The sequence below is a fragment of the Thunnus albacares genome, chromosome 20 (assembly GCF_914725855.1).
Source record: "Thunnus albacares chromosome 20, fThuAlb1.1, whole genome shotgun sequence".
NCBI lineage: Eukaryota > Metazoa > Chordata > Actinopteri > Scombriformes > Scombridae > Thunnus > Thunnus albacares.
The window spans coordinates 7734871-7743876 of NC_058125.1; the positions used below are offsets into that span (position 1 = coordinate 7734871).

A 9006-nucleotide genomic window follows, 5' to 3' on the forward strand; every position below is an offset into this window, starting at 1 on the left:
GTGGATAGTTTTTGCTCAGTGCAAGAAAAAAGTTGGAAAAAAGTTAGTGAGTAATTTTTTTTTTAGGCCAACAAGGACAAGCACTATCGATGACAACATTTACAGCTTCTGACCTCAGATGTCAATGTATTTCCATGACAACTACGCAAACCCAATCTGCTGATGAAGGTTGTGTAAAATGATTTGAAGTTCTGGAAAAACCAAGAAAGTGGACCTTGAGTTGGGATTGCTTTGTCAAACTAGATCAGATTTGATTTGATTTGATTTTAATGACTCTATGGGAAACTTGACTCATTGCCAATCAATCCAGAATATTAAAAATGTTCAAAAGTTCTCACTGACAGAATGAAGAAGAGTTATAAATTAAGTGTTTCAATTTAAAGTAAAATTTTAAGTCCCCCTTCAGTCAAAAATATGTTTTTCAAAATGATGTATGTACAGAATTTGACACTAGAAAGATGTTTTCACATTCATCTGCTGAAAGTGGAAAGTTTCTCTGTGCTCACCCTAAATCTCAGTTTAAGGGGCATACCTATGAGCATGATTTGTGACATCACAATCAGTTTGGAGCCAATATACAATGTACACAAGTGTGATGTGGAAACTTGAAGCATCGAGTACACAAACACTGATGACTCATCTCCAAATGTGATTTGGGGTGACTACACACTAAAAATCCCTGGGTTAAAATTTTGCCCAGTTTGGGTCAATATAGCACCAACACAATATTGGGTTATATTTACCCATTAGCAACCTGTTATGTTGACCTATTAGCTGCCTTAAAAACAGTCATAAATGTATTGTTTCTTGTACAAAACAATGTGCATATGACATTCAAAAGATACACAAGTGATTAACAATCAATAACAAACTGTGACATGTAAGTTTAAAAAGAGCAGAGTAGATTTTAAAGCTTTAGTTTGGGTATATAACCCAACAGTAGAATAAAAATAACACTAAAACTGGGTAAAAACCACCCTTGTATTGAGCAGCTTTGTAGGTAACATTAAAATTAAGTATTGTGTTGGTTCTATATTGACCCAAACTAACTAACTAAGCTTACTCCGCCCATCACATAAAACTGCACTTAGTGGGACATAGCTAGCAGAGCAATGTCATAGGAGGAAGTTAGTTTGGATGTCGGTCTCATTCATTCATTTCACCTCCATCTTACTCCTCCTGATAGAACAACAAGGATGAGGGAGTGTTGGGTGTCGGACAACAGTCCTGCACATCATCATATCTCTCTACAGCTTCATAACGCACTGCACTTGCTAAACCAGACTCACTTTAGAAATATCCAAGCAAATCTGGAGGGTTTGATTCGAATCTCTCTTGTAATGAAACCCCAGAGAAATACGTCACATTACTGAAGCTAAAGATGCTCTAACTTCCATTTTACTGTGACTTAAAGGTGTTTTGTGGAGCTATAACAATGTCACACAACTTTCAGGGCCAGATTAACCTGTTAGAGGCCACATGGCAAGAATTTGCTGTTGAGCCCTTACTGACCCCCCAGGTCAAGTTTTAGAGTCTTAAAACCCAATGTGACATAGGCCCCCTCTACAAGACAGGACCCAGAAATAAAGGGCCCACGTTAGTTAATTTTTATGGTGAGAAAAGTCAAAGGACAGTCTGAATAAATTAATTACAGCCATCAGTGTAACATAACTCATCCTCCTCACTTCCACGTCAGTTTGTTTTGAAACCCCCGCATGAAATCATCAAAAGAAAAGTAACATGGGCAAGATTAGTTTTTCTAACCCCATTAGAACCAATTAGACAACCCCACGCTGAGTGATAACAGCATTTGATTATTCCCTGGGTGGAGACAGATGCTATCTGGCTCTGTTGTTGAAGCAGCACGACCTTTAAACACACCAGTGTTTTTCTGAAGAGGATCCCAGTCCCAGCAGAGTCCTTTATCTCTGTTGTAGGACACAGTGGTGTCAAAGAGCCCCTTGTGATCACCCTCAGGACTAGTAGGGGGTATTTTAATAGCTGTCTGACCCGTGGTGACTCTAGCATGCTGCCATCTCTCTCACAGGGTAACCATTGTGCTGCATGAGGAACACAGAAAGCAGGAGACCCTAAAAAGAAGTCTGGCGGTTCTTTTTCAGCTGTTCGCTGCTCAGTTCTCTCTAAATGAAGTGTGTGTCAACAAGCAACAATATGACAAAGTTTCCCCTTGAGGCAGGAACAACTGTGAGCTCCACCCACCCATCAGTCAGAAGTGTTGCTGTAACACTTGTCAGTCATCTTGATAAGCTGTCAGCTATTCTGCGGCTGAGATAACCATCTTCAGTAGTCTAAACACACTGAAAAAATTACAGGTGGTAATTATTGACTTTTTTCAACCACTCGAAGCTGAATCTGAGGCACCTTTTCAAAACTACATAGTTACCTCCACCTGGGATGGACTAATATAAATACTGGCACAGCGCTGGTATTCCACTTTGTGATAAAAGGTTGGTTTACTTAAATTACAAGAAGAAGTGAAGTAAATCTGTGATTTTTTTTCCACATCCAGTTCAACTTTGCCTATCTTGACTTGCACTATTGCACTATTGAGCAATAGGGAGTCTTGACACGACCTATGAGGAAATGGAGCGTCCATAATGGTGGAAGTCAACGCAGCTCTCTCGTTGTATTGCACTTTTATTTAATTGAACTCTCCTCTGTCAGAGTATGAACATTTCCTCAAAAGAGGAATGATTTGCAGACAGTTATAAGACAGGAATTGCTGATATAACATATGATTTGAATAAACTGTGTGAACTTGTTGTCTTGTTAGCAGCCAGGTTAACTAGCTTGTTAAATGACAGTTGGTAAGTTAGCTAGCTTGGAGAGCATTTTTGTTAATGTGCAATCAATCTCTGTGACTAGTACTAGCACATTCCTGGCTTGCTATTGTCTTAGTTGTTAGCTTGCCAGCTAGAGTCCCTACGTTCCTAAGGTTCTGACATTGCGCACATCAGGTTCAGACTACACAATATCGGCCCATTAATAGGCTGACCTGACAAATGTAGGGTGTCTGGACCAAAAATGGGCATCAGGTGTGACAATTTGTTTCATCTAGTTTAGTGTATCGTAGTGGACGACAACCAATGCACATCTGGGACGCCTCACGAGGTCTCGACAAAAAGACTAGCATGCCCGAAATTTTTACCTTCTCTTGCCAATTACAACAACTTCCACAATGTGTTCCATGATGTTGGCCAATAGGTGCAGAGAGCGCTCTTCCGCGCAGAACTGTAAACAGGAGTTAGTTACAAGCAAAAGATAAATGATGTTGTTGATGGGCTCATGCTGTGAGGTGGAGCTGGGAAACAAAAGAAAGGTTCATGACGCCATGACAATAGACAGCCAGTATCATACACACCACTTCAGACGCCATTGTTTGTTTACATTCATGTTCCTGGAAGTCGTTCCCTGGCACCTCCTTCCGATGACATCATGCAGGTCGTGAAAGGTGGAAAGCTATTGCTGCAATCCATTGTACTTGGCACTCAGAAAAAAACAACTTCTGACACGGAAAATTACAATGGAACAGTCATTCAAGTCGGAATTCCAAGTCAGAAACTCAGGCAAGAATCATCTAGCATGATTTCGCCAACAGAAACACGCCTGACACAGCAATATGGCGGCGCACACAGCGAACAGTAAGCAGAATTACCTTTTCATCAATTTTTACTTCATGAAGTGTTTGTGTTGTGAAATGTGCTGTAACAACTTTGTAGTTGCCATTGCTTCCATTCCATGATTTGTGCTTGATAGAAGTCTTTGTGAGTATGCAGTACTAGCCTACTCCTGCCATCTCTTTTAAAGTGTGCTAATCTCTTTAATCAGCTGCTTCAGTCTTGGGTTGGAATGAAACCCTGCATGTACATGGCCCTCCAAACATCAGTTTGTTGCAGGCGTCCATGTTTTCCTGAGCAGATGCACTGGATTTAGATTGGAAGTCGGGAAAACCGACTTGGAACTATCGACTTTTTACTTGCAATGGATTGCAGCATATGATTGGTCAGGTAGCAACATGTAGTCTGTCATGTCTTTTAGCCAAATCATGGCAAGAATTTATGACTCTATAATCATCTAATTTGATATAGTGACATCTTATCAGACAAAAATGTCATGTAGTCTGAACCTGGTATTACTTTGCAAGGACAAGCAGATGAATTTTGCTGTGGCACTTTCTGATGTGACCACACCTTGATAGTGACACTGTTTGTGGGAAGAAATGCTGCTTTTGAATTTTTAAATATTTAAATGCTGTGAGATCCATCCGATTCTATTCATCTCCACTGTATTTAGGTGGAGACAGAATTATCAGGGATGGATGTATCAAAACCTGTGCAAAAAAACCCCTAAAAGTTTCTGCACTAGAGGTAGGTGAGAGAATGTTTTTTGTTTTTTGCTATGTTACACTTTAAATTACCAATAGAAAATGAATATATACAATTTGTTCTTTTTTTACAGTCTCCCTCAAATGATCCTTGTCCAACTTTTTACCAATTTCCTGCTCCATGACCACAAACATTAACTTGATAACCACCCACAGAAAATCTGGTTCAGTTTATTGGAAAGCAAGTTTTCTTTAAGAAGGCCAACAGGATATAGGCATGACACACACCGTCACATACTGATAATAATGATGAAAAAACCCTGTGTGTTGTTATTTTTATGTTGCACACTGCAGCTTTAAAACTTCTTAGGTCTCTATGTTTGAACCTTAATGGCTTCGTGATTAAATACATACACACTATTCTCTCAGATTCTCTTCTAAACTTCTAAACACTCATAAGCAGTTACTCTGAACTAAAAGCGCTGCATGTCTCTCGTTGGCTGTGCGCTCCGAGGCGTCACCATCTGTCATCCAGCAGCAGCGCTTCATGCATGCGTCCACCCCGGGTCTCCTCCCATTGTAGAAACAGCTGTAGACCATGAACCGTGGAGTGCGGGTCTGATACGGATTACCTGGATACCGGCCGTTTAGTCTGGGTGGGCATCAACCAGCGAGCGAGCAGAGAGGGACCATTTCTTTGATTCTTTTTCTCAGAATAAAGAACTTTATCCGAGAGTCTTTTTTGCATGGAAACATTTCCCAGATCACCAGCCATGGCGAACCGGCTTTTTCACATTCTGCATTTATTGGTGATTCTGCAGTCTACCTGGGGTAAAGTCGTAACTGAGGATCTTGGTGAAGACGTGCGTCAAGGTGGCGATGTCCCGTCGCCTGAAGAGCAGCGCGTCTTTGCGCACGAAAGCGCAAACCGGGACATGGTCTCCATCAACATGTTCAAAGTGTACGAGAAGTACAGTAAAGAGCCGCAGAGCCAGAAGGACGGAAACACCGTGAGAAGTTTCAAAGCTGTCCCGAGTGAGTGACCCCACACGTTTATTTTTTCAATGAACGCTGTTTTTGGACTGAACAGAAAAGTTTATCCTGTCCAAAATTAATTAACAGATACTGCGTGCGCCTTGAAAGTTGAGTCTAATATCCAAAATGTTTAGTAGGTATATTATTTTATATGATCACTATTCTTCTTTATTAAAAATCCCCCAGATATCTACAGATTATTGATATTATTATTAACTTTTGAATATTGATTAGGCATTTATTTTCAAATAAAGACTGTAAGTTTAATAAAGACCAACATTTCCCAATTAAAAAAATTAAAAAATGATTAGAATTATCATTTTTGAAGCATAATTGTGTGTTACTCATGTCATAATCATTAATCTGATATCAATTTGGTGATTATTATACTACATTACAAGCACTACAAAAAGACAAAAGTCTGTATTTATTCACAGACTATTTAAAATTAATAAAATGTGAATCAGGATAATAGCCTGTGTTTATTTACCCTTTAAAAAGTACAATGTTGCTATGTTACAATTTCACTTAGTAGACGCTTTTATCCAAAGCCACATACATCTGAGGGTTATTATAACACAAGCAAGGATCTAGTCAGAGGAGAAAAACGCGAGTGCCATAAAGCTAAGTTCAAGTCTGATAGGAAGTAGGTGTCAAAGTACATATAACATTAACATATAACATAATTAATACAACACTTTTATGCTTATCTTTGAATTAAACACTCATTGTTTAGGGCACTTGTTAATTTATACTTTACATTTCAAGTTCCTTTCACAGACTGAAAATGCATACAAAGTAAAAAGAAATGCAGAAAATTCAGATAATCTTGAACAGTCAAATCACATACACAACAAATACCTTGAAAAAAAAAAGATTTTTATTATTTCATCAGTGGGACGTCCTAAACAATCCTTAATGCAGGTGTTTTGTCAATCACAGAGCAGCCCCCACTGCCCTTTGGGCTACACATCTTCACCTCCATGCTCCGTCGGAGTTGTGATTTAGTGAACTGGGGGACTTTAAGTGTCGAGCACTGTTAGTTCCCCGGTAGCAGTAACAGTCTAGGTGTTAGACAAGAGAACCTATTATCACACCCAGACACCGGCTGCACAGCGAAAAGCCTCAGAGGAGCTCTTTCTCCTATAAGCATTTCCATATGCTACAGACCTACTGGACCGATCCAGTGTTTGTCTTTCAGGCTGTGGTGGAAGTGTGGGAGACAAGGTTGAACTTCAAGAGGATAGCCATCTAGGATGAGGTTTTGGTCATGCGTGAGGCAGGCACTTAACCGTGCTGTGCTTAATATTTCCCATGCTGTTGCTTATGTCAGTCACATGTGTTGAGCAACATTTTGCAGAACATATATTGGATGCAGTTATTCATGTCAGTCAAACATGCCAGACTGAGATGCTAAAGGAGAAAAAAATAAGAGAGGGGGGAAAAGGTTCAAAGAAGCAACTTGATCGCTTCAGTCATCTTTATAGTTCATTTCAGAGCAAGATTCACTGATTGAATGATTTAATACTTGTACTTGGACTGAAAAAAATTGATCTTTGATTTATCAATCTTTTCCCAAAAGCATTAAACAAAGTACAAAAAGCATGGCAGACAAGATGAAAACACAGCTGTTCTTCTCAGTTCCAAAAGAGTTAAGAAACAAGGTTTTTACGTGCTTTGCATGAGAAAGAATTATGATGAGTAGAGTAATATTCATATGTTTAGCCCATACTTAAAAAGTCTGACTCAGCATGGAAACCTTGCTTTTATTGTCAGTCCTCTCATTCTTTTTATAATTTCTTTTTTCAAATTCCCCAGGAGTCTTGCAAGGCAAAGACGTGTTCCAATTCAACTTATCCTCCATCCAAGACTCGGAGGTCGTCCTCTTTGCCTCTTTTCACTTCCTCTACAAACGCCCCCGCCACCACCAGCGACCGTGGCATTTCCGAAGGCCTCGCCACCCGTCTGGCAGCCTCCAGCATCCATATCCTCCCTCGTCACAGCTTCTCTTCCATGGATCTTCCCCAAACTCTGCTTTTGCAACACCACTGGGAAACGTAACTCTGACCCCTTTCAAGAAAGGCTCTTGGCAATCGAGGGACATCACAGCGGTGGTGAAACAAGCCAGGGATGTCAAAGAGCTTGTGGTCACGGTGGAGTTTGATATGGGGTTTGGGGCGGCTCGGATGCAACAGAAGAGTCCTCATGGCCACGAACGCCTCTCTCCAGCCAACCTGCCATATATTTTGCTGTACGCTGATGACCGAGCCATAGATGAACCAAACAGTGTAGCCATGTCGCTCCAGCGCTATGGACCCTTTCCTGTAGGGGAGGATGCGTCCGCCTCAGCCTCAAGGATCCGGAGGGAGCTTCAGCACCAGATCCACACAAACGACATTCCAGAGGTCCACTTTAACACCTTAAAGAACCATGAACTGTGGCAGAGCACCTTTTTCCCCGCCAAATCCAAAGCAGCGGTCAAACCAGGAAGGAAACTGGGTCAGGAAAGCAGCGAGGGCCTGAGTAAGGCCCAGGTGCTGAGCTTTGATGAGCGGACAATGAAGAAGGCCAGGAGGAGACAGTGGAGCGAGCCCAGGGTTTGCTCCAGGCGTTACCTCAGGGTGGACTTCGCTGACATTGGCTGGAGCGAATGGGTGTTGGCCCCAAAGTCGTTTGATGCCTACTACTGTGCCGGGACCTGTGGATTCCCCATCCCTAAGGTGATCCAGAGAAACACCTTTTAACCTCTTACTGGATTTATTTTCATAATTACATAACTAATCACACACACAGACCCTTCTCAACATTAAAAGCAGGGACATAAATACATAAACGTTGAGATGGAAGCATTATCAGTCAAGAAAAACTTGTCAAAGCAAAAGGCAAAATTGGCAAACACAATAAAAATTGAAAACAACTGTAAACAATTAAAAATGTATCAGTCGGAGCAGTAACCAGTTCCTTGGTATCTTTTTGGATATTTACTTTAATTTTCACAGTGGAGACAGTGGAGTTCTTGTCAGTTGCATTGTAGTAATAATTCCTTTTCACCACTGCTTACTTCCTCAGGTGGTGCGTCCATCCAATCATGCCACCATCCAGAGCATCGTCAGAGCTGTGGGAATAGTCCCTGGTGTTCCCGAGCCGTGCTGTGTACCGGAGAAGATGAGTCCTCTCAGCGTACTTTTCCTCGACCTGCACAGGAATATGGTGCTCAAAGTTTACCCCGGCATGTCTGTGGATACGTGTGCCTGTCGGTAGGGCAGGAGACACCAGAGCCGCTAGACCTGCAATCAATGTCGATGAAAGGCAGTGAGGAGGACTGTAGATTCAGCATGAAGCAGGAAGGCATCTTTCAGATCGAAGAACAGTAGTGGTAAGACTCAGTGGGGACTGCTGAGAAAGCTTTGAAATGAATTGATATGACTGGCAGGGCTGTAGTTCTTAAGTCTGGTCTAGAGGACTTCTTTTTGACTTCTTAAACAGGTCTCTGCCATGATTGAACTCAGCTTTTTCCTGCTTATTTAATCATTTTCATAGATCAATTTTTCTCCACCTTTATTTTCTTCCCGCTTTTAAAAACAACTCGAGAAAGTGCACTTATAGAAACCTGTGTATGTTATGCT

At 41.2% G+C, this 9006-nt stretch overlaps 1 protein-coding gene across 1 annotated transcript; it reads left to right on the forward strand.

Annotated features, from left to right (window-relative positions):
* The first annotated feature begins 4590 nt into the window (after positions 1 to 4590).
* On the forward strand, positions 4591 to 8641 carry gdf10b (growth differentiation factor 10b). Its single transcript, XM_044338612.1, has 3 exons — positions 4591 to 5380; positions 7199 to 8100; positions 8450 to 8641. Exons 1-3 carry the CDS (start codon positions 5092 to 5094, stop codon positions 8639 to 8641), a joined length of 1383 nt encoding a protein of 460 aa, XP_044194547.1. The 5' UTR covers positions 4591 to 5091.
* Positions 8642 to 9006: the final 365 nt, after the last annotated feature.

Coding starts and splice junctions, on each gene's coding strand:
- gdf10b (XM_044338612.1), top strand. CDS start 5,092: ATGGAAACATTTCCCAGATCACCAGCCATGGCGAACCGGCTTTTTCAC. Junction 5,381..7,198: donor AAGTTTCAAAGCTGTCCCGA/GTGAGTGACCCC, acceptor CAAATTCCCCAG/GAGTCTTGCAAGGCAAAGAC. Junction 8,101..8,449: donor GTGGATTCCCCATCCCTAAG/GTGATCCAGAGA, acceptor TTACTTCCTCAG/GTGGTGCGTCCATCCAATCA.